The 25246-nt window shown below is 43.6% G+C and overlaps 1 protein-coding gene across 1 annotated transcript; it reads left to right on the forward strand.

Annotated features, from left to right (window-relative positions):
- Positions 1-15452: 15452 nt before the first annotated feature.
- LOC139830664 (uncharacterized) lies at positions 15453-24258 on the forward strand. Its single transcript, XM_071819259.1, has 2 exons — positions 15453-16430; positions 17312-24258. The coding sequence occupies exon 2, from the start codon at positions 21033-21035 to the stop codon at positions 21408-21410; it is 378 nt and encodes a 125-aa protein (XP_071675360.1). The 5' UTR covers positions 15453-16430; positions 17312-21032; the 3' UTR covers positions 21411-24258.
- Positions 24259-25246: the final 988 nt, after the last annotated feature.

Below are 25246 nucleotides of genomic sequence, written 5' to 3' on the forward strand. Positions count from 1 at the left end.
CGCCCACAACGTTTCAAGCTCCTCCTTTAATAGTTCGAGATACATGTTGATATCGTTTCCTGGCTGTGTCGGCCCTTGAATTAGCATACTCATCTGTATGTACTTCCTCTTCATGCACAGCCAGGGCGGGAGGTTGTAGATCCATACAAACACGGGCCATGTGCTATGTGTGCTGCTCTGGTTTCCGAACGGATTGAATCCGTCCGTGCTCGCACCCAACCTGATGTTTCTGGGATCTGCCCCAAAACTTCCGAATTCATTGTCTAATGCTTTCCACTGGCTTGCATCCGAAGGGTGCGTCAGCACTGGGTGCTCAATCCGCTCTTCATCATTCAACACTGCCTCCTTTCTTTCTGCGTGCCAGCGCATGAGCTTTGCTTCCTTGCGGTCCGCGTAGAACCGTTGAAGCCGGGGGCGAGCGGGAAGTACCACACAACTTTCCGAGGTGCTTTCTTCTTCCCTTTCTTGTACCGTTCAGCTTCACACACAGGACATTTGGTCTTGTCCATGTGCTCCTTGCGATACATGATACAGTCATTGATGCAGGCGTGATACTTTTCGTGGGGTAAGTCGAGAGGGCACATGATTCTCTTGGCCTCGGCTAGACTACCAGGACACGTGTTCCCGGCAGGAAGGAGATCTTTCACGTATTCCAGGATGTCGTCGATGCTTGTGTCCGTCCATCCGTGTTTCGCCTTCATCTGCAGCATCGAGAGCTACTCTCAAGCGAGACTCCCCCAACCCGCGACCTGAGTCGTACAACGGAGTATTCGAGTCTATCTTGAGTTGCTCAAGCTTTGATTTCCACTTGGCGCCTTTCGTCTTTTCGAGAAGCAGATCTTGAAGATGAGGGTCCCGCACGACTGAAGCTAGCGGCACCTCTTCGTCGTCGTCAAGGTTATTGTCGTCGTCAAGGTTATCGTCCTGTGCGACAAACTCTTCATCGTCATCAATATCATGATGCCCTCCTTCTAGCCGGCCATTATTACCACCTGCTGCCGTCGCCCCATTGACCTCCGCGCCATCATCACTCATCCATTGAGTGTGTCCATGCATGAAACCATTAGTGAGCAGGTGCCCCTGCAATTTGCCTGAATACGGGTCAAACCATTTCCCTCGTTTGCATCTCCGGCACAGACACAATACCTCCGTGCGGTTATTTTCATACATGTCGATGATCGCGTGTTTCAGATATCTCATCACGACGCTTTCACTCATCTCGATAACCATTATCGCCTGCACGGTAAGATTATATAATTGATTAGAACCATCCATCCGTCGGTAGTTTTCACGGAAAATTTCGGCATGACCTTCCTACACGGTAGGACATAGGAGCGCCAGAAATGTGCCGAAACGGAAACTTAAAGAATCAACATTTCGGTGCAACGTTGGCAACTCATTTTCAACGCCAACACACACAAGCACAAACACAAACACAACATATATATATATGCCACACACGAGCTTTTGCTTCAAATGTCCAATATATATCGATTTCATTCCTCAATTTGTTCATTAATCACCTATTTGTTTGATATATTCGTCAACGAGATCGAGACGACGCGCCGCGACCACGGCGCATGGAAGCCGACTTTCTAGATCTAGATCTAGATTGAGCGGTCAATGCGGGATAGTTGATCTAGATCTACATAGAGGGATGTGGGAGATGCATGTAGGAAGGGAAGATTTGCTCAAAAAATATGATTTTGTTTGGTCAAATTAGCTAAATTGGGGATAGGAATAGGGAAAAATGAGCTGGGTTGGTAGAAGGGTCGGGTTGTGTGGATGAGGAGTGAGTGAAGTGGCTTGTGTGAGTGCTGGTTGGTGGCTGTGTAATAAGTCCCAGGTTACTGCCAGCGCACCAGGACATGGGTGCGCCAGCAGTATATAGCCCATCCAGCTATATCTGCTCCAGACCAGGCCCACGAAGCATTGCCGGCGCACCAGCCCACGAGCGCGTCGGCAATAGTAAATTACCGCCGGCGCGCTCATGGGCTGGTGCGCCGGCAATGCTTCGTGGGCCTGGCCCAGTTGCTGCGAGGTGTTGCCAGGAAATAGCGCCGGCGCGTCGGATCAGAAGGTGCGCCGGCAGTGGTCATCCATCGCCGGCGCGGCGCTTGTTTGGTGCGCCGGCAACATGTTCAACCGGCGCACGTCCAAGGTGGTGCGCCGGCACCACTTGCCTCCACCTATAGGCCTTTTCCTAGTAGTGTTAGGCTATGGCGAGCAAGCGAAAAACTACGATCGGTTATCCGAGCCTCGCGTTTTGACGCTTGGTGAACCAGGGATGATCCCGGCGGATTTATCGGATCTTGTGGGGAAAGTGTACAACCTCTGCAGAGTGAAAACTATTCAAATATCCGTGTCCGCGGTTATGGACGGTCGGGAAGGCTGTTGCTTAGCCTGAAGAGTTTTTTGTTTTACAAAAGTGTTTTCTCAAATATTGTTTTGGGAAAGTGATGCCAGTGGAACTGGTGGAAAGTGTACCTGGGAGGTACGGTGGAAAGATGAAATGTTTTGTGTTGGCCATATGAGATGGGCGGGAAAGAAATTGGGTCACCCTTACCTATTAGTCTGCAAATAAAATGGTTTACAGAAAAGTTTTTTCAACAACAATATGAAGATGTCATACTCTCGAGAGGAACCACCTCTCGCTCCTTGTCGCCCTAGTTTAGTGCCTGTTCCTTGCTACTGCCATATTGCATATCCTTTACTTCTCTCTAAGGTGGTTTGCGAGTACATTCAAACGTACTCATTGGCATTGTTGTCCTGGCTATTTACTTGGCCAGACTTTGAAGAGGAGTACCACGAAGAAGAAGAGTACGACGCCGAAGACGCGAACTAGGATGCTCTCCCAGTCAGCTGCCTGTAGGGTAAATGCCTGACTTGGGTCCCACCGCTGTTTGGAGTCAAATAAATTCCGCTGCTATTTGTTGAACTTCGGCCCTGATGGCCTATGATGTAAGACTTCCGTATTAATGTTATTTCGGTACTATAATGGATGATGTAATCTGGTATCAGTTCGGGTATGTATTCACGATGGAATGATCTTGGGATCGTGAAATTGTATGCATAACAGGAGTTCTGGACTGGTAAGTCCGGGGCCCCACAGAGCTGGTTTCAGAGCCATCCTGACTATAGGAGACCTTAGTTAGCATGGACGTTAGTCAGGAAACCAATACTTTGGGAAAAACTATATACAAAAGAAATTATTTCTTTAGTAAAGGGAAGAATAGCTTCTAATTTCGTATCCCTTCAAAACTTCAAGTTCTTACCTCGCTTTCTGATTTTTCAAAGACTTTGAAAGCTTTTAATTCTACTATCTCATCCTCTTCCAAATAAACATATTGGACGATGTCCCCACCAGACTCAGAGACTCAAAGTCGAAGATGGATCAACCCTTCAGGAAGTCTCAAGTATCTCCGACTGCAGCTACTGAAGATTGGACGCCGACTTAGCAGTACGCGTATAGGGATTATAAGAGCATGTATTTGGTTGTAACCAAAGTCTGTCAAGGAGTTGACCTTCTTCCTCTTTGGACTTGCACTTTTGCAGTCGTCAAGGATCAAGTCCTCAGTTCTTGACTAGTAATTTTTAGGCCAGTCAAGAAGTCGTCAACTTTTGGAGTACCTCAACAACTACTCCTTTGAACCCCTCCAAAGACGTCACGTCCCCGGGATGTTGAGACCAGAAGTTCTACGCAGCTTTCGCCTCCGAATCAACATCGAGGGCTCAAAACCAGACCTGCTTCACCACCACCTGCTCCGAGGATCCTTGTAGAAGTCGATATCAGCAAGATGCAGACGTCTACGTACATCTCTGACCAACCCAAGCCGATAGGATGGATAGGACAAACTCAATTGCTTTGATTGAGCTACCTCTACGTATTAGGTATCCTTCGGTATCTGAAATACCTCGTGTGGTTTTCATGATTGCTTGTGGTTTTCTAAATTTGCTGCTTGAGTGCCTGTGATTGCTTGTTGAGTGTATGCTTGTTTTGGCCTTTTGGCCTGAAAAACACCTTTTGTGTGGTAACCCTATCTACGAAACCCCCCTATAGTGTTTTTCTTCGCATTCGCTCGAATTTTTGGATGAAATACTAACTGTTAGTTTGAAAAGCTAACGGAGAACCCTAACTCTAACTTAGGTAGCAACTATATCATACCCTATTTTCTTGGAGTCCCGAACTTAGTGCGCCATTCAAACAAAGACACCATGCGATGCCAAGGAAGCAGAAGCAAGTTCCTTCAAGATGGACTGCAATCCTGCGAGAAGATGAAGCCATACAAATTTTGTCTAACCCTAGAGCTTGATCATGTTAACTTTGAAGATATCTTCTTAAAAACCACACCTTGGTGCATGATACGTCTCCGACGTATCGATAATTTCTTATGTTCCATGCCACATTATTGATGATATCTACATGTTTTATGCACACTTTATGTCATATTCGTGCATTTTCTGGAACTAACCTATTAACAAGATGCCGAGGTGCCAGTTGCTATTTTCTGCTGTTTTTGGTTTCAGAAATCCTAGTAAGGAAATATTCTCGGAATTGGACGAAATCAACGCCCAGGGTCCTATTTTCCACGAAGCTTCCAGAAGACCGAAGAGTCAACGAAGTGGGGCCACGAGGTGGCCAGGAGGGTGGCCAGCGCGGCCCCACCCTTGGCCGCGCCGACCTATCTCCTGGGCCCCTCGCGACGCCCCCTGACCTACCCTTCCGCCTACAAATAGCCTTCGTCGCGAAACCCCCAGTACCGAGAGCCACGATACAGAAAACCTTCCAGAGACGCCGCCGCCGCCAATCCCATCTCGGGGGATTCAGGAGATCGCCTCCGGCACCCTGCCGGAGAGGGGAATCATCTGCCGGAGGACTCTACGCTGCCATGGTCGCCTCCGGAGTGATGTGTGAGTAGTCTACCCCTGGACTATGGGTCCATAGCAGTAGCTAGATGGTTGTCTTCTCCTCATTGTGCTTAATTGTCGGGTCTTGTGAGCTGCCGAACATGATCAAGATCATCTATCTGTAATTCTATATGTTGTGTTTGTTGGGATCCGATGAATAGAGAATACCATGTTATGTTGATTATCAATTTATATCTATGTGTTGTTTATGATCTTGCATGCTCTCCGTTATTAGTAGAGGCTCTGGCCAAGTTTTTACTCTTAACTCCAAGAGGGGGTATTTATGCTCGATAGTGGGTTCATGTCTCCGTGAATCTGGGGAAGTGACAGAAATCTCTAAGATTATGGATGTGCTGTTGCCACTAGGGATAAAACATTGATGCTATGTCGGAGGATGTAGTTATTGATTACATTACGCGCAATACTTAATGCAATTGTCTGTTGTTAGCAACTTAATACTAGAAGGGGTTCGGATGATAACCTGAAGGTGGACTTTTTAGGCATAGATGCATGCTGGATAGCGGTCTATGTACTTTGTCGTAATGCCCAATTAAATCTCACAATACTCATCATAATATGTATGTGCATGGTCATGCCCTCTTTATTTCTCAATTTCCCAACTGTAATTTGTTCACCCAACATGCTGTTTATCTTATGGGAGAGACACCTCTAGTGAACTGTGGACCCCGGTCCAATTCTCTATACTGAAATACAATCTACTGCAATACTTGTTCTACTGTTTTCTGCAATCAATCATCATCCACACTATACATCTAATCCTTTGTTACAGCAAGCCGGTGAGATTGACAACCTCACTGTTTCGTTGGGGCAAAGTACTTGGTTTGTGTTGTGCAGGTTCCACGTTGGCGCCGGAATCCCTGGTGTTGCGCCGCACTACATCTCGCTGCCATCAACCTTCAACGTGCTTCTTGACTCCTACTGGTTCGATAAACCTTGGTTTCTAACTGAGGGAAACTTACTGCTGTACGCATCACACCTTCCACTTGGGGTTCCCAACGGTCGCGTGCTGTACGCGTGTCAAGCTAAATTTCTGGCGCCGTTGCCGGGGAGATCAAGACACGCAGCAAGGGGAGTCTCCACATCCCAATCTCTTTACTTTGTTTTTATCTTGCTTAGTTTTATTTACTACTTTGTTTGCTGCACTAAATCAAAATACAAAAAAATTAGTTGCTAGTTTTACTTTATTTGCTATCTTGTTTGCTATATCAAAAACACAAAAAAATTAGTTACTTGCATTTACTTTATCTAGTTTATTTTATTTACTACTGCTAAAATGGGTACTCCTGAAAATACTAAGTTGTGTGACTTCACAACCACAAATAATAATGATTTCTTATGCACACCTATTGCTCCACCTGCTACTACAGCAGAATTCTTTGAAATTAAACCTGCTTTACTAAATCTTGTTATGCGAGAGCAATTTTCTGGTGTTAGTTCTGATGATGCTGCTGCCCATCTCAATAATTTTGTTGAACTATGTGAAATGCAAAAATATAAAGATGTAGATGGTGACATTATAAAATTAAAATTGTTCCCTTTCTCATTAAGAGGAAGAGCTAAAGATTGGTTGCTATCTCTGCCTAAGAATAGTATTGATTCATGGACTAAATGCAAGGATGCTTTTATTGGTAGATATTATCCCCCTGCTAAAATTATATCTTTGAGGAGTAGCATAATGAATTTTAAACAATTAGATACTGAGCATGTTGCACAAGCATGGGAAAGAATGAAATCTTTGGTTAAAAATTGCCCAACCCATGGACTGACTACTTGGATGATCATCCAAACCTTTTATGCAGGACTGAATTTTTCTTCGCGGAACCTATTGGATTCAGCTGCTGGAGGTACCTTTATGTCCATCACTCTTGGTGAAGCAACAAAGCTTCTTGATAATATGATGATCAACTACTCTGAATGGCACACGGAAAGAGCTCCACAAGGTAAGAAGGTAAATTCTGTCGAAGAAACCTCTTCCTTGAGTGATAAGATTGATGCTATTATGTCTATGCTTGTGAATGGTAGGACTAATTTTGATCCTAATAATGTTCCGTTAGCTTCATTGGTTGCTCAAGAAGAACATGTTGATGTAAACTTCATTAAAAATAATAATTTCAACAACAATGCTTACCGGAACAATTCTAGTAACAACTATAGGCCATATCCTTATAATAATGGCAACGGCTATGGTAATTCTTATGGGAATTCTTACAATAATAATAGGAACACACCCCCTGGACTTGAAGCCATGCTTAAAGAATTTATTAGTACACAAACTGCTTTTAACAAATCTGTTGAAGAAAAGCTTGGAAAAATTGATATACTTGCTTCTAAAGTCGATAGTCTTGCTGCTGATGTTGATCTTTTGAAATCGAAAGTTATGCCTAATGAAAATCATCATAATAAAATTACTACTACAGCAAATGCCATCCAATTTAGAATTAATGAGAATATAAGATTGATGGCCGAATTGCGTGCTAGGTGGGAAAGAGAAGAAAATGAAAAGGAAGAGAATATAGCTAAATTTTGGACTATTACCACCACTAGTAATGCTAATTCTACACAAGTTGCTGCACCTCCTACTACTACTAATAAAAGAATTGGTGTTAGCAATGTTTCCACTTCTAATGCAAAGCGCGAAAAACTGCCCGAAACTGCTAAAACTGCTGAAACTGCCTGTGATAAAACTGCTGAAATTTTTTTCAACATTGGGGATGATGATCCCATTGCTTTAGATTATAATGGTTTGAATTTTGATGATTGCCACATCTCTGAAGTTATAAAGTTCTTACAAAAACTTGCTAAGAGTCCTAATGCTAGTGCTATAAATTTGGCTTTCACGAAACATATTACAAATGCTCTCATAAAAGCTAGAGAAGAGAAACTAGAACGCGAAGCTTCTATTCCTAGGAAGCTAGAGGATGGTTGGGAGCCCATCAATAAGATGAAGGTCAATGATTTTGATTGTAATGCTTTATGTGATCTTGGTGCAAGTATTTCTGTTATGCCTAAGAAAATCTATAATATGCTTGACTTGCCACCATTGAAAAATTGTTATTTGGATGTTAATCTTGCTGATCATTCTACAAAGAAACCTTTGGGGAAAGTTGATAATGTTCACATTACCGTTAACAATAACCTTGTCCCCGTTGATTTTGTTGTCTTGGATATTGAATGCAATGCATCTTGTCCCATTATATTGGGAAGACCTTTTCTTCGAACTGTTTGTGCTATCATTGATATGAAGGAAGGTAATATTAAATATCAATTTCCTCTCAAGAAAGGTATGGAACACTTCCCTATAAAGATAATGAAGTTACCTTTTGATTCTATTATTAGAACAAATTATGATGTTGACACTTCGTCTCTTGATAACACTTGATACACACTTTCTGCGCCTAGCTGAAAGGCGTTAAAGAAAAGCGCTTATGGGAGACAACACATGTTTTTACTACAGTACTTTGTTTTATATCTATGTCTTGGAAGTTGTTTACTACTGTAGCAACCTCTCCTTATCTTAGTTTAGTGTTTTATTGTGCCAAGTAAAGTCGTTGATAGTAAGGTTCATACTAGATTTGGATTACTGTGCAGAAACAGATTTCTTTGCTGTCACAAATCTGGGCAAAATTCTCTGTAGGTAACTCAGAAAATTTTGCCAATTTACGTGAGTGATCCTCAGATATGTACGCAACTTTCATTCAATTTGAGAATTTTCATTTGAGCAAGTCTGGTGCCTCAATAAAATTCGTCAATACGAACTGTTCTGTTTTGACAGATTCTGCCTTTTATTTCGCATTGCCTGTTTTGATATGTTCGATGGATATTTCGATTCCATTGACTTTCAGTAGCTTTGTGCAATGTCCAGAAGTGTTAAGAATGATTATGTCACCTCTGAACATGTATATTTTGATTGTGCACTAACTCTCTAATGAGTTGTTTTGAGTATGGTGTGGAGGAAGTTTTCAAGGATCAAGAGAGGGAGATGATACAACATGATCAAGGAGAGTGAAAGATCTAAGCTTGGGGATGCCCCGGTGGTTCACCCCTGCATATATCAAGAAGACTCAAGCGTCTAAGCTTGGGGATGCCCAAGGCATCCCGTTCTTCATCGACAACATTATCAGGTTCCTCCCCTGAAACTATATTTTTATTCCATCACATCTTATGTGCTTTGCTTGGAGCGTCGGTTTGTTTTGTTTTTTTTGTTTTGTTTGAATAAAATGGATCCTAGCATTCTTTGTGTGCGAGAGAGACACGCTCCGCTGTAGCATATGGACAAGTATGTCCTTAGGCTTTACTCATAATATTCATGGCGAAGTTTCTTCTAAATTGTTATATGGTTGGAATTGGAAAATGATACATGTAGTAATTTGCTAAAATGTCTTGGATAATGTGATACTTGGCAATTGTTGTGCTCATGTTTAAGCTCTTGCATCATATACTTTGCACCCATTAATGAAGAAATACATAGAGCATGCTAAAATTTGGTTTGCATATTTGGTCTCTCTGAGGTCTAGATAATTTCTAGTATTGAGTTTGAACAACAAGGAAGACGGTGTAGAGTCTTATAATGTTTACAATATGTCTTTTATGTGAGTTTTGCTGCACCGGTTCATCCTTGTGTTTGTTTCAAATAAGCCTTGCTAGCCTAAACCTTGTATCGAGAGGGAATACTTCTCATGCATCCAAAATACTTGAGCCAACCACTATGCCATTTGTGTCCACCATACCTACCTACTACATGGTATTTCTCCGCCATTCCAAAGTAAATTGCTTGAGTGCTACCTTTAAAATTTCTATTCCTCTACCTTTACAATATATAGCTCATGGGACAAATAGCCTAAAAACTATTGTGGTATTGAATATGTACTTATGCACTTTATCTCTTATTAAGTTGCTTGTTGTGCGATAACCATGTTCCTGGGGACGCCATCAACTACTCTTTGTTGAATATCATGTGAGTTGCTATGCATGTTCGTCTTGTCTGAAGTAAGGGAGATTTACCACCTTTATGGTTAGAGCGTGCATATTATTAGAGAAGAACATTGGGCCGCTAACTAAAGCCATGATCCATGGTGGAAGTTTCAGTTTTGGACAATATCCTCAATCTCATATGAGAAAATTAATTGTTGCTACATGCTTATGCATAAAAGAGGAGTCCATTATCTGTTGTCTATGTTGTCCCGGTATGGATGTCTAAGTTGAGAATAATCAATAGCGAGAAATCCGATGCGAGCTTTCTCCTTAGACCTTTGTACATGCGGCATAGAGGTACCCCTTTGTGACACTTGGTTAAAACATGTGCATTGCGATAATCCCGGTAATCCAAGCTAATTAGGACAAGGTGCGGGCACTATTAGTATACTATGCATGAGGCTTGCAACTTGTAAGATATAATTTACATGACACATATGCTTTATTACTACCGTTGACAAAATTGTTTCTTGTTTTCAAAATCAAAGCTCTAGCACAAATATAGCAATCGATGCTTTCCTCTTTGAAGGACCATTCTTTTATCTTTATGTTGAGTCAGTTCACCTATCTCTCTCCATCTCAAGAAGCAAACACTTGTGTGAACTGTGCATTGATTCCTACATACTTGCATATTGCACTTGTTATATTACTTTACATTGACAATATCCATGAGATATACATGTTACAAGTTGAAAGCAACCGCTGAAACTTCATCTTCCTTTGTGTTGCTTCAATACCTTTACTATGAATTATTGCTTTATGAGTTAACTCTTATGCAAGATTTATTGATGCTTGTCTTGAAGTACTATTCATGAAAAGTCTTTGCTTTATGATTCAGTTGTTTACTCATGTCATATACATTGTTTTGATCGCTGCATTCACTACATATGCTTACAATAGTATGATCAAGGTTATGATGGCATGTCACTCCAGAAATTATCTTTGTTTATCGTTTACCTGCTCGGGACGAGCAGGAACTAAGCTTGGGGATGCTGATACGTCTCCGACGTATCGATAATTTCTTATGTTCCATGCCACATTATTGATGATATCTACATGTTTTATGCACACTTTATGTCATATTCGTGCATTTTCTGGAACTAACCTATTAACAAGATGCCGAAGTGCCGATTCTTTGTTTTGCTGTTTTTGGTTTCAGAAATCCTAGTAAGGAAATATTCTCGGAATTGGACGAAATCAACGCCCAGGGTCCTATTTTGCCACGAAGCTTCCAGAAGACCGAAGAGTCAACGAAGTGGGGCCACGAGGTGGCCAGGAGGGTGGCCGGCGCGGCCCCACCCTTGGCCGCGCCGACCTATCTCCTGGGCCCCTCGCGACGCCCCCTGACCTACCCTTCCGCCTACAAATAGCCTTCGTCGCGAAACCCCCAGTACCGAGAGCCACGATACGGAAAACCTGCCAGAGACGCCGCCGCCGCCAATCCCATCTCGGGGGATTCAGGAGATCGCCTCCGGCACCACTGCCGAGAGGGGAATCATCTCCCGGAGGACTCTACGCCGCCATGGTCGCCTCCGGAGTGATGTGTGAGTAGTCTACCCCTGGACTATGGGTCCATAGCAGTAGCTAGATGGTTGTCTTCTCCTCATTGTGCTTAATTGTCGGGTCTTGTGAGCTGCCGAACATGATCAAGATCATCTATCTGTAATTCTATATGTTGTGTTTGTTGGGATCCGATGAATAGAGAATACCATGTTATGTTGATTATCAATTTATATCTATGTGTTGTTTATGATCTTGCATGCTCTCCGTTATTAGTAGAGGCTCTGGCCAAGTTTTTACTCTTAACTCCAAGAGGGGGTATTTATGCTCGATAGTGGGTTCATGTCTCCGTGAATCTGGGGAAGTGACAGAAATCTCTAAGATTATGGATGTGCTGTTGCCACTAGGGATAAAACATTGATGCTATGTCGGAGGATGTAGTTATTGATTACATTACGCGCAATACTTAATGCAATTGTCTGTTGTTAGCAACTTAATACTAGAAGGGGTTCGGATGATAACCTGAAGGTGGACTTTTTAGGCATAGATGCATGCTGGATAGCGGTCTATGTACTTTGTCGTAATGCCCAATTAAATCTCACAATACTCATCATAATATGTATGTGCATGGTCATGCCCTCTTTATTTGTCAATTGCCCAACTGTAATTTGTTCACCCAACATGCTGTTTATCTTATGGGAGAGACACCTCTAGTGAACTGTGGACCCCGGTCCAATTCTTTATACTGAAATACAATCTACTGCAATACTTGTTCTACTGTTTTCTGCAATCAATCATCATCCACACTATACATCTAATCCTTTGTTATAGCAAGCCGGTGAGATTGACAACCTCACTGTTTCGTTGGGGCAAAGTACTTGGTTTGTGTTGTGCAGGTTCCACGTTGGCGCCGGAATCCCTGGTGTTGCGCCGCACTACATCTCGCCGCCATCAACCTTCAACGTGCTTCTTGACTCCTACTGGTTCGATAAACCTTGGTTTCTAACTGAGGGAAACTTACTGCTGTACGCATCACACCTTCCACTTGGGGTTCCCAACGGTCGCTTGCTGTACGCGTGTCAGTGCACCATCCAACGATCCGAGTGAGCGATAGCATCAAAACCAAGCTACCCTTCATGATCTATCTGGTCCTGATCACGCGAAGCGCCTAAAGACTCTTCGAGACTCAAGATTAAATGAAGATTATGTCTATTCCTTAACTAAGTAGTAAACACCGTGTGTGCCTCTTAAAGCTATGGACTACACTTCGCCCCTGAAGATTCTTCAACTCAATACGGGAGATCCATGACTTCTTCAGAAGCGCCCGACAAGACCCCATAGCTGAAGCTTTTACTTTTTACGAGCCCCTGTTGAGCAATCTTAAGGGTGGAAGACTTCGTCTTCCACTGAAATTTGAAGCTAACCCTAATTAAAACTTTAGACCCTTCGAAAGCACCGTTAGGATGCTCTAACTCTCCAAGGATCGTGGACCCCTCGAAGATTGCTAGGAAGCTACAGATCTAACACAGACATAGAGAAGTCAACCTCTTCACGAAGCTTTCCCTCGGTGGGAATCTATCGTGTCTCTCAGAAGCTGAAGTTGTGATCTTTCGACAACAGCACGTCTACCGGAAGATGGAGGCTAACTTAAGTCAACCTTTATAATCTCACTTGTCCTACGCCTAGTAATCTCGGGACGAGATTATTTTAAGGGTGGAAGGTCTGTAACGCCCCAACTTTTGCAACCATGTTTAGTGTCCAGAATGCAAAAATCAGGGGGAACAAAAACTTTTTAAGTTTTGCTTGTGCTAACATGTGTTTGATTGAAATGTTGTCTAACTTTGTTTGATGAGTGTTGTTTGTTGAATATTGTTAAGTGAAGTACCTCAACCCACACCTTCTTGTCTTGAGAAAATACTCATGCTATGGCCACTCCTGTATTAATTTAATCTACTCTCTTCAAAAGTATTTGAACTTTTTTGACACAACACAAAACCTCTCTTGTTTTGTCTTTTGACTCAAAGTCTTAATTCAAAAGGTCTTGACAAAAATCTTTTCTTTAAAATTGGCTATGGTCCCTTAGATCATTGTTTTACAATAGAGGTTTCTAAAATTATTGTTGACACAAAGTATTTGCCAAATGGCATACTCTTACTTTGTGAGACTTTAAAACTTTATAAAAGCTTTTATATGCAGTGTTGATTTCCAAAAGTAAAATGGAGTGATCCATATTTTATTCTAATTCTACTATGGATCATCCTACTCTTCTAAAAACCCTCTCTCATCTCAATGGTTTCAATTAAACTTTTTACCTATTTTAAATCAAATAAGAGCCATAGTCACCTAAAATAATTAGAGGACTATTGGATCGGTGATCAAATATCCTTGGCATTTTTCTTGCCGCTAATATGTCTCATTGATCTATCAGTTAACATTCCCACTTCATCTAGTCATGATCTTGTTAGATGATCTTTTGGCCGACAAACAATAAATCTCCGATTGTATCTCAACCTCTCCAAGATCATCCAACTCTATGTTAGAAAACATTCTTAACCCTACCACCACATAATTGTATGTGGGCACTTGTTCAACTTTTTATTCTTGAACTATTTGATATTTGTTTGTATGGACATTACTGTTAGTGTGCGTGCTGATTAGACCTATGAGTGGCTCTGCTTAACCTTGATTGAATTGCTGGTGATGGCATGCTTTGTTTCAGTACTTGTCTGATCTTACTTACTTGTATGATTGCCTAACAAAACTGCCTTCAACACACTTACTCATAGTAACACGAAAACCAGTGATGCCATGATCATCTTTCTTTTACACCTTAATCTCAATTCCTTTCTTATCTGTGATAAAACCCTTTTGGGCAGGCCATTGTTTATTGGGTTTGAACCCTATGGACTTATGCGTCTCAAAATATGTCCATTTCTAAAACCGTACACTTACCCTAAGTGGTAATGGTGATCATTATTGATCGCCATGCCATGTAAGTGCTCGGTAAACTCTTTTTTGTTAAACAATATTTTAGGTATTTCTTGTTTCCTTCACAAAGTGGAGTATGCCTATTTGATAAACCTTGCTTTATTTTTTTTAAATCGTAATTTGCTCTTGGTTTTCTAAAACTATTTCCGAAATAGTTTTCAAGTTTTGTTTTCAAAGCAAAATATGGATGATCATGAATATCATCACGAACAATAAAATAAAATGGAGAGTTGACCTTGGGTCAACACAAGTTGCTCCGTGCAGCCAGAACAAAACCCCAATCCTAGCATCACTCTGAAACCATCCGAATTCTGAAACTGTCGAAAACCGACTGCTGGCAGTAATCCCTGCAGATCAACGGAATGCTCCACTTTCCACCTCTCCTTTTTCCTCATTTCTCCACCAAATTTTTATCTATAAAATTCCTTGTGATCGTGGATGTATTATCAACAGCTGAGAAGAAAATTGAGCTCATTCGGTGCACCCAGGTGATCCTGGAGAAAATGTGAAAATCGGTTGATCTCATCGAACTTCAGAAAATGACCTTCGGGTTCATCTACAGTCTCGATTTTGAGCCTTCCTCCTGCCCTCGTTCCTCCACCATTAATTCTTCTGTAAAATTCTTGATAAACTTGGTACCTTCCTCTTCGCCATGCAATAAGTTTTATATCAAATCGAGCTCTGAGGCGTTAGCAGGTATTCGGACAAATCGACCCGATGAAGCTGTCATCTCTGAATTTCAGTTATGAGTCTGGGCATCAGTATTTTTCCTCGACATTGGCACTCGTTTTCTCCATCGTTTGGCCACCGTTTGCCTCTCTGAAAATTGCCCGGTAAAGCTGGCACTACCCTCTACATCTTTGATATTCACCTTTTTACGTGAATGCTTTTGCATCGAGCTGAAGCTAGGTGGGAAGTGAGGCTCGTTAAATTCCTGCAGCCTGAAAGTTTCGATTCATTGAACGAGCTAGCTCGATCTGATCCTCTCTCCCCCTGGCCTCCCTTGTCCTCTTCCTTTGGCACCTTCTTCCGTCACGAGTGCCACCCACAGCACCTGCTCATCTCCCTGTCCTTTTCCTCTTGGTCGAGCTCGCCGACCACGGCAGCCAGTCGACGGGCGCCTCGCCTGACAGAGCTCGGCCCTGTCCCTTTTAGGCGCGCCCGGCCTCCTACCCCTCTCTGTCGCTTCCTTATGTCCCCGAGCTCCACCGCGGCATGGACCAGCGAGCGCGCGCCACGACCGTGCAGCCTCGGTAGAACGGCTTCGTCCTGGTTTTAAGCCAGCCCCGAGCCTCCCACTCTCCCTACTGTACTCCTCTCACTTCTCCCACTCTCACCAGAACACCAGCCTCCAAGGCGTACCCCTCTTCGCCCACGATCAAGGACGAGACCGAGCCGTGCCGCCGCTCTGCTGTCGCGCACGGCGCACGTCGTTGTCGACCTTCGTCCCTCTCCCTCGACTCCCTCTCTAATGTTTCCGTCCTCTATCACTTCGGCAACGTTGATGACTACCTTTTCCTTGCTAGGAACTCGCCGCGGACTTGTCATCGTCGGAACGCATCCATGCAGACGACGCGAAACCCGTCGTCGTCCCCGAAGTCTTTCTCGGTGCCGTCCGCGTCGAGCGCGACCTAGGTTCCGCGCAGTGCGTCCAGACACTGCTGCACCGTCCACGACCCGCCGCTGCAACGTTCCCTTCGCTGTCGTCGGGGCTCCGTCCGTGCTGAAGCCGCACTCGTCGCGTCCGCTAAGCCAACCGGCCGCCGCGCATGCGCGTCGGAGGCGCCATGCCAGGTAGCTGCACCCGCCTTTCCTCCCTTCCATGCCATCCCTCGGGCTCGATCCGACCGTCGCCCAGGCCCCGGTAGTCGCCGTCGCTGAGCCCTGGCACGGACACGGCTGTGCAGAGGTTCGCGACGCGGAGCACTACCTCGTCAGCGTCGCTGCCTGGGAGCCGCATGCACCGTCCTCGGCAAGCCCCTGCGTCGTCTGCGACCTCCGCCACGCCCTGCGTCGACTCCGCCGTCTCCGACAGCCCCCTGGTGAGCATCCTACCAGGAGCTTCCTGGTTTTTGTTTGGCTTAGAGGTTGAGTTTTGCCCAGAACTGACTTAGGCGATTTTTGTTTTGAAAAAGAAAAGCAGTTTTGAAACAAAATAAACTCCCAGTGGTTAGTACCACATTGGACTTTCCGTGTGCCAGAGGGAATCTATGTTTGTGATGTGTAGATTATTTCTAGGATTTTTGAAAACAAAATAGATCCCTTTTTCAGTATAAAAATTCTAGAAATTATTTTATAGCTTCAAAATTGGTAAACCAATTTTTGTGTGGATACTTGTTTGAGTAGCTATCTAGATATATAAGTTTTGATTGTTGAAGTTGTGTATTGTTTTGTGAGCTAAATAAACTAGTCCTAGGTTTTCTCCACTTGTAAAATTGTTTAAAAATATTTTCTAAACCTTTTTGGGCATGAAACCAACTTGGTTGAACTCTCCCAGATTATACCTACTAGTAGGTATACATGTTGCCCACTGGTTTTGTACTGAGAGTTTTTGACAAAGTAATTGGGATTCTAGGCTTATTTTACCACTAGGAAATTTGGATGTTTTTGTTTAAATTGTTGTAAAATGAGCTTTGGCACCAGACCCCTTCTGGTGGTTTCCAAAAGTCATTAGCCACCCGTGCTTCTGTAGTTTATGCTTTGACGGAGGCTGAGCCCTTTTTAGCAAATTTATATTTTGTCAAGGGTCTTTTCCGGTAGCAATAAAAGTAGGTCTTTTACAAATAAAATAACCCTCTTGCCCTAGGTGTCATTTATTCGATGTCTTTAGTGTCTCTAATTGAGTGGTTTTCTACTAGCCTTGTGTGTGTGGTTGATACTATGGCTATGTATTTATTGATCGTCTTTTATTTTTCGACGTTAGAATACGAATACTATCGGAAAAGAAGGAGAGGACCGTGGTGAGGATTTCGAAGAGGGGGGAAGAGTGGATGGGCCGTGAAGAAGAAGTCCAGGGACAAATAGCCAACAGGCAAGCCACCTCTTGATGCATATCTCATCCTAATTATCTTACTCCTGCATTATTAGCACTTTTATAAATTGCATGTTTTATTATTTATGTGAGTGGTCCTACCACTCGGTGTTTTATTATTCCACCCTTACGGGTGCAGCCCTCGTTGATACCCAATAAAAAAATACTTGTTAGTGATATGGTGCTTAACACCTTATCATCCTTGTCGCCGCTTTTCAAAGAAAAGCCAGACTATAGGTCGGGAGCCCTCTTTAAAAAGGTTTGTGAAAATGTTTTCAAGAAAGAAGTGTTTCGAAAACCTTGGAATGGGGAAGCCCTGCCCAAGTGTGGTTTATAAAAAGGCCAAAGTTTATAAAAAGAAGATTTGCTGGCGGCAAGTGGAGGAAAGAAAATATTTTCGAAAACTTTAGCGCCTAAGTACTCACCCAGACTGAAAGACAGTGCAACCACATTACCCCAAAGTGGGCACGGAGCGTAGCGTAGTAGTTTGTCTCGCCTTAGTTTGGGTGCTGCAAATGTAAGGGGTAGTCCGAGCATGGACACCTATCGACCGTGGCCTTCCCGACGAACTGGGAACGCCTTTCCGTCTCGGACAGATGGTAGGGGTACAACCTATGAGCTCCCATTGAATAATGCCCCGCAGTTGGTCGCGGCATTCCGGAGGGTCGAGCTGGTCGGGGAATTTGCTACTCCTGGGTAAACGACCCCTCGGACTCTGGTGTTGGGAGGTACAACTCTAGGCGGCATGTCTTAGGCTATGGCGAGCAAGCGAAAAACTACGATCGGTTATCCGAGCCTCGCGTTTTGACGCTTGGTGAACCAGGGATGATCCCGGCGGATTTATCGGATCTTGTGGGTAAAGTGTACAACCTCTGCAGAGTGAAAACTATTCGAATAGCCGTGTCCGCGGTTATGGACGGTCGGGAAGGCTGTTGCTTAGCCTGAAGAGTTTTTGTTTTACAAAAGTGTTTTCTCAAATATTGTTTTGGGAAAGTGATGCAAGTGGAACTGGTGGAAAGTGTACCTGGGAGGTACAGTGGAAAGCTGAAATGTTTTGTGTTGGCCATATGAGATGGCCGGGAAAGAAATTGGGTCACCCTTACCTATTAGTCTGCAAATAAAATGGTTTACAGAAAAGTTTTTTCAACAACAATATGAAGATGTCATACTCTCGAGAGGAACCACCTCTCGCTCCTTGTCGCCCTAGTTTAGTGCCTGTTCCTTGCTACTGCCATATTGCATATCCTTTACTTCTCTCTAAGGTGGTTTGCGAGTACATTCAAACGTACTCATTGCCATTGTTGTCCTGGCTATTTACTTGGCCAGACTTTGAAGATGAGTACCACGAAGAAGAAGAGTACGACGCCGAAGACGCGAACTAGGATGCTCTCCCAGTCAGCCGCCTGTAGGGTAAAGGCCTGACTTGGGTCCCACCGCTGTTTGGAGTCAAATAAATTCCGCTGCTGTTTGTTGAACTTCGGCCCTGATGGCCTATGATGTAAGACTTCCGTATTAATGTTATTTCGGTACTGTAATGGATGATGTAATCTGGTATCAGTTCGGTTATGTATTCATGATGGAATGATCTTGGGATCGTGAAATTGTATGCATAACAGGAGTTCTGGACTGGTAAGTCCAGGGCCCCACAAGTAATGGCTACAACAAGTCGGTGATGGTTTATCATTTTTTGCATGAAAATTAATGGCTACAACAAATCGGTGATGTTTTATCATTTTTTGCGTGAAAAGTAATGCCTAAAAGAGTTGGGCTTTAGCGCGTGAAAAATAATAAAGAAAACCACCCTTTAGCATACTTAGAGGGTGGAAGCTAACAGCCGACAGAGAGAGAGATGGGTTATCCTTCCTGTTAGATCATACGATCAACGGTCGGCGGGCACGATCCGCATGACATGGGCTAGACCAATAAGGGCAATGTTGCACGTCTGCGAGAATTTGTGAAGGGAGAGGGAAAAACTAAGTAGTATCAAGAAACCAAGGGCACCTGAGTAGTAAACAGAATAAGGGATTCCAATATGAGATTTAAAAAATGGAAAATGCGTGTTTTGTACAATGAAACCCATCTTGGCCTACCTCAAAACTATTTGCAATACAAATATACATGAGTGTGAGAATTGTGACCTCATTTAGACAAAGTATGTTTTGGGGAAAGCTATTTTGGGAAGGGCTTATTGTGGAAAACCATGCACCTTCATAGCTACTAGGTGATTTGAGAAGTGGCAATTTGTGGTAAAACTTGATTTATCTATGACTTATCTATGATTTGAGAAGTGGCAATTTGTGGTAAAGACTCCATGAGTAAGTGCCACACTTTTTCAGAATTATTTGCACATTAAATGACTCATTTAACTAGTTAATCTCATTTATTGACTCTCTGTTGACCAGCCACTTGAGGGTAAAACTGAGCATATTGCACTAGCTAGTATTAGCACTTAAGGGGAAAACGTACACACACAAAATGCTAGTATAAGACTCGAGGGTATACCTGAGTATATCTAAATTTCCAGGGTTAGACTCGAGGACGCGTGTTGCGGTGCGAAAATGGAAGACATGCAATTGTTGACGCGTAGACGCGGGTCGCGGTGCAGAAGTCGAAGACGTGCAATCGTGGACGCGTGTCGCGTTGTAGAAGTCCAAGACGTGCAGACGTACAACGGTGGACGCGTAGGACGCGGGTTGCATTAACCACCCCTCGCCTTTATAGACGCCTCCTCCCACTATCTATGTCACTCTCACTCGCTCACGCAACGCCGCCTCTCTCACGTCCCATCATCTTCTCCAAAGCAAAAAAACCCTCTCCCTCTCCCTCTCCTCTGCCGCCAAGATGGACAAGGAGAATGCCAATCTCATCATCCACGATGCCGTCGGCTCCAAGCGCGACGCCTCCCTCTTCGACGCTGTCCGCTCGACGGCCGTCGCCGTCGGTGCATCGGAGGCTGCCGCTGGTGGCAGTCAGATCCCAGCGGGATGGGACCCCTATGAGGAGGTGCCGTACGAGTCGCCCCGAACCCCTACGGCACCTTCATGGACGACCCATGAAACGAGGTAACTACGGTTTGCTTCATTTTTTGTTTCCCAATCCTTTTTGAACCCTATTTTTGCTGGTGTAGATGGCTCTGTAGATGGATGAGTATTGGGTTAATATTTGCGCCGATTTTATTCCATTTTGTTTGATCCCTTCTTGATTTCGTTTAAGATTTGGGGTTCGGCCGTTCGATTAATTTATGCAAGTAATAATGGGATCTCAATCAGTTAATTTATGCAAGTAATCATGGGATCTCGATCAGTTATTTTATGCACAAATCAAAAGATATCAACCATTTAATTTTGAAAATAATCTGGAATGTGTTCAAGTTCAGATTTGGAATCTGTTTCTTTGCCTATGATGAATCGTTGGGCACAATTTTTTACAGGGAGGGTTCATCGAACCATTGCTGTGTACAAATCTGTTGTGCATGAGCTTTGGTTCGCTAACACCATCCCTGTAGATATATAATAGTGTCCACTCTAACTGAGGCCACCTCTGTTTTTCCTAACGTTGTTATCATGCTCGTTAGTCATTGTTGCAAATCATTCACTCATAGTTTCCGTTTGATATGGATCAGCTGTCTGGCAGCGACGTCGGCAGCGACGACGAGCACCATGACACCAAGACTCAGCAGGTGCTGCGGAGGCTGCATGTTAGCCAGTACGTTTCCTACTTCGCTAAGGGTGTCTACAGGTGCCCCTTCTGCACTAGGAGACTCGGCGGCACCGACTTCAACTGCCTCGTCACGCATGCCGAGAACATCGGCAACACCTTCCACAAGGTCGGCACGACGGTGAACCCCTACTCCTTCCGCGCCAAGCACAAGGCGCTCGGCATGAACCTCCGCAACTTCCAGCGGGTGGAGATCGCCGCCGGGCGCATGCCTCCGCTCAAGCCCAAGGTTCCCAAGCGGAGTAACAAGTGGAGGCAGAGCCAGATGGGGTAGGCGGAGTCCTGGACGTGTGCTGCTGCTCCCTCCTCCATTTTGTTGTTAGCTAGGGATCCCTTGTTGTTATGTTGTTAGTATGATGGTGTTGTGAAGAACCTCGAACCTGTTACTACATTGACTGTTGTATGCATCTTATTATCTAGGGAGGGATCCCTATTATCTATCCCTATTCTACTATATGACTGTGTGAATTTATCGTGCATTACCCTGGAGATTTTCTTCTAGATTTAACTACATACATATGGACCAGAGAGAGTGCCAGATTTGCTGCCATATTGGGCAAACAACGAGGGCCAAAAGGCACAAATAATCGAAGAAAAACAGAAATGCAAGCTTCTCTAGATTTTATACTAATTAGGTGAAAAAAGACAGAGAGAAAGAGGGGGAAAAGGTACTCTTAAAATGCCAATTTGGACCGAGAGAGACAGAACCCAGCTCGTGCTCACGTGCAACCAAACGCTGTCTCGTCCTGTCCCACGCGGTCCCTTTCTACCAGCCCCACGCGACGCGGCCCCACACGTCAGCACGGAACAGTCAACTAAACGGGAATCCTGCCGTCTGAGCTCCTTCTGCGGGTTTGAAACAAGGGCTTGGGGAAAACTGAGGAAAAACTAAGGAGCTGGGGAAAACTGAGTACAAGTAAGGACCCGAGGGCACAAAATAGAAATCCCTAATATATTTTGTCGCTGTGCATGATTATGGCCATTATTCTCTCTTAGTTGGTTGCACCCGGTCTTTTTCTAGACTCCATTTATATGAGTATTTTATTCATGCATCCAACCACCAAAAACCAAATATGCCAAAGTGTCCATCATATCTACCTATATGTGGTATTTCATTGTCATTCCATAGTAGTTTGCTCATGTGCTACCTTTAAATTTCAAAGTATTATATTTTTGTTGCTCATGGGAAAGTAGTCAAAAATGACTATTGTGCCTAGCGTGTGTTCCTTGTGTAACCATAGCTCTTTTAAGTTGCTTGTTGTGTGATAACCATTGAAATACTAGGGACACCTCAGCGTGCTTTGCCGCTGAATATCATGTGGGTTGCTATGCATGTTCATCTTGTCTGAAATGAAGGATATTACCCATGCAAAATAGTTTGAGTATACATTTTTGTTAGAGAAGAACATTGGGCCGCTAACTGAAGCCATGTATCATGGTGGAAGTTTTAGTTGGAAAAATCCTCAATCTCTTATGAGAAAGCTTCTAGCAATAAAAAAAGAGGAGTCCATTTATCTGTTGCTCGTGTCGTCCCGGTATGGATGTCCCAAGTTGAAGATGCTTTAAAAATGAGAAATCGAAAGCAATGCATCTCCTAGGACCTTCGTACAGGAGGCACAGGGGTACCCCTTTGTGATACTCGGTTAAAACAACTTGTATGTGATGAGAGCTAATGGTGATCCGAGGTGAGTAGGACGAGGTGTGAGCACTAGTAGCAATTATGCATGAGGCTTGCGACTTAGGATTAGCACCTTTGCACAACCCATATGCTTTTTACTTACCGTTGACATCATTCACCTCTCAAAAGTGCATTTTATACTCTTATTGTTTCAATAAAAAGCTCTAGCACATGAGTGATCTTACTTGCCTCTCAAAGAGAGACCTTCTTTTACTTTTATGTTGAGTCTCCACCTTCTAGTTTATGCACCACTTATGAGAGTATAGTTGTCATTCTTAGTTTTATGTGCATGGTCCCAAGATTTTATTGATTGATTCATAATTATGGTATTGCTTGTTCAAACTTTTTGTTTCTAGTCATCCTTATAATCTTTTAAAGGTGTCCAAGCATTTATGTTTTGCTTCCACTTATGGGACAAGCTGAGTACCACTTTATTATGTATCTATGATATGCTCTTGACAATCACTTTGCTTTCCATGCACGTTATAAAAGTTCTTTTGTTTGATTACTATTCATGTTTTAGCATGGTTATTAAGTTTCATTGTTTGATTATATATATCATGCTTATGTTAGGATTCTATGATTCCAGCTATGTTTGCTTTTACACTTAGATTGATCAAAGTAGTGTGATAGCATGTCACCTCAAAAATTATTTGTTTGTTATCACTTACCTACGCGAGGACGAGCATGAGTTAAGCTTGGGGATGTTGATACGTCCCAAACGTATCTATAATTTTTGATGCTCCATGCTTATTTTGTTACAATTCTTATATGTTTTATGTGCACTTTTCCACACTTTTTTAGCATTCTCTAGGACTAACCTATTAACGCAGTGCCGCAGTGCCAGTTCCTGTTTTCTGTTGTTTTTGTGTTTCAAAAAAGTTGTACATGAAAGTTTCTCGGAATTGGACGAAACAAAAGCCCAGAGTCTTATTTTTCCGGGATGAAGACGGAGCCAGAAGGACACGCGCAGGAGACCTGCCACGTGGCAGTACATAGGGAAGGCGCGGCCCAACCCTTGGTCGCGCCTGGCCCATGTACTGGCGCCTCGTCGCCTCGTTTGCTTTGCCCTTCCGCCTATTTATTCCTCGTACCGGGAAAACCACAGGGACGAGAGCCTCCATCCACGAAAAGTTCCGACGCCGCCGTCAACCGAAACCCTAGTTCGGGAGGGTTCTGCAGTCCATCCCGGCACCCTGCCGGAGAGGGAAATCACCACCGGAGGCCTGTACATTGCCATGTCTTCAACCGAAGTGATGCGTGAGTAGTTCTCCATGGGACCATGGGTCCATAGCTGTAGCTAGATGGTTGTCCTCTCCTTGTTGTGCTTCATGTATAGATCTTGTGAGCTACCTAACATGATCAAGATCATCTATTTGTAATTGCTACAAGGTTGTTTGATGTGGATCCGATTTATAGAGAGATTGCTTTGGTTGAGATTATGTATTATGTTATTATGATCTTGCATATGCTCTCCGTTTCTAATAGATGCTCTGGCCAAGTAGATGCTAGAGACTCCAAGAGGGACCATTTATGCTCGATAGTTGGTTCATGCCTCTATTTAACCATGGGAAGTCACCTTGTTCTCTACGATTTTAGATGTGCTGTTGCTACTAGGGAGAAAACATTGGTGTTCTATTCAAGGGTAGTTTCATCGTTTACTTTACACACATTGCTTAAAGCGATAGTCCGTTGCTTGCAACTTAATACTGGAGGGTGTCGCGGATGCAATCCTGAAGGTGGATTATTAGTCATAGCTGAAGTTGGATTACGGTCTATGTATATTGTTGTAATGCCCGCATACTTTCATAGCATGTATTATGCACCAACCATTAGCGTAGAATCTCTGTTTGTCGATTCCCATCTGTAATTTGTTTACCCAACATATTTATTTATTGGGAGGCGCCTCTAGTGAACCGTGGACCCCGGTCCTTCTTCTTTTAATTACAATCTTCTAAAACATTTTTTCTGTTATGTTCTCTACAAACAATTCTTTTTCCACACGGTTTGTTTAATCCTTTATTTTCAGCAAAACCAGTGAACTTGACAACCTCGCTGAAAGTTGGGGACAAAGTACATGGTTGTTTGTGTGCAGGTCTCCACGTTGCTGCTGACGTCGGCAGTGCGCCCTGCCACGAGTTGGTTCACAACACCTCGGGAGAGAACGTTTTTCTCCTACTGGTCGATAAACCTTGGTTTCTTACTAAGGGAAAATTTCCTGCTGTGCTCATCATACCTTCCTCTTGGGGTTCCGCTCAACGTTGCGCATAAATTCTCCTTCATCAACTCCGCGCTCAGTAGAGATCACATCGACCTTGGATCCATTTCCAACACGCATCGTCATCTCGTCCCTCGCTAGATTTCGTTTATTCCATAGCTCCTGTTTCGAGTTACAAATATGAGCAACTGAACCAGTATCAAATACCCAGGCA

This window comes from Lolium perenne, chromosome 4, assembly GCF_019359855.2.
Source record: "Lolium perenne isolate Kyuss_39 chromosome 4, Kyuss_2.0, whole genome shotgun sequence".
NCBI lineage: Eukaryota > Viridiplantae > Streptophyta > Magnoliopsida > Poales > Poaceae > Lolium > Lolium perenne.

Coding starts and splice junctions, on each gene's coding strand:
- LOC139830664 (XM_071819259.1), top strand. CDS start 21,033: ATGGATCAGCTGTCTGGCAGCGACGTCGGCAGCGACGACGAGCACCAT.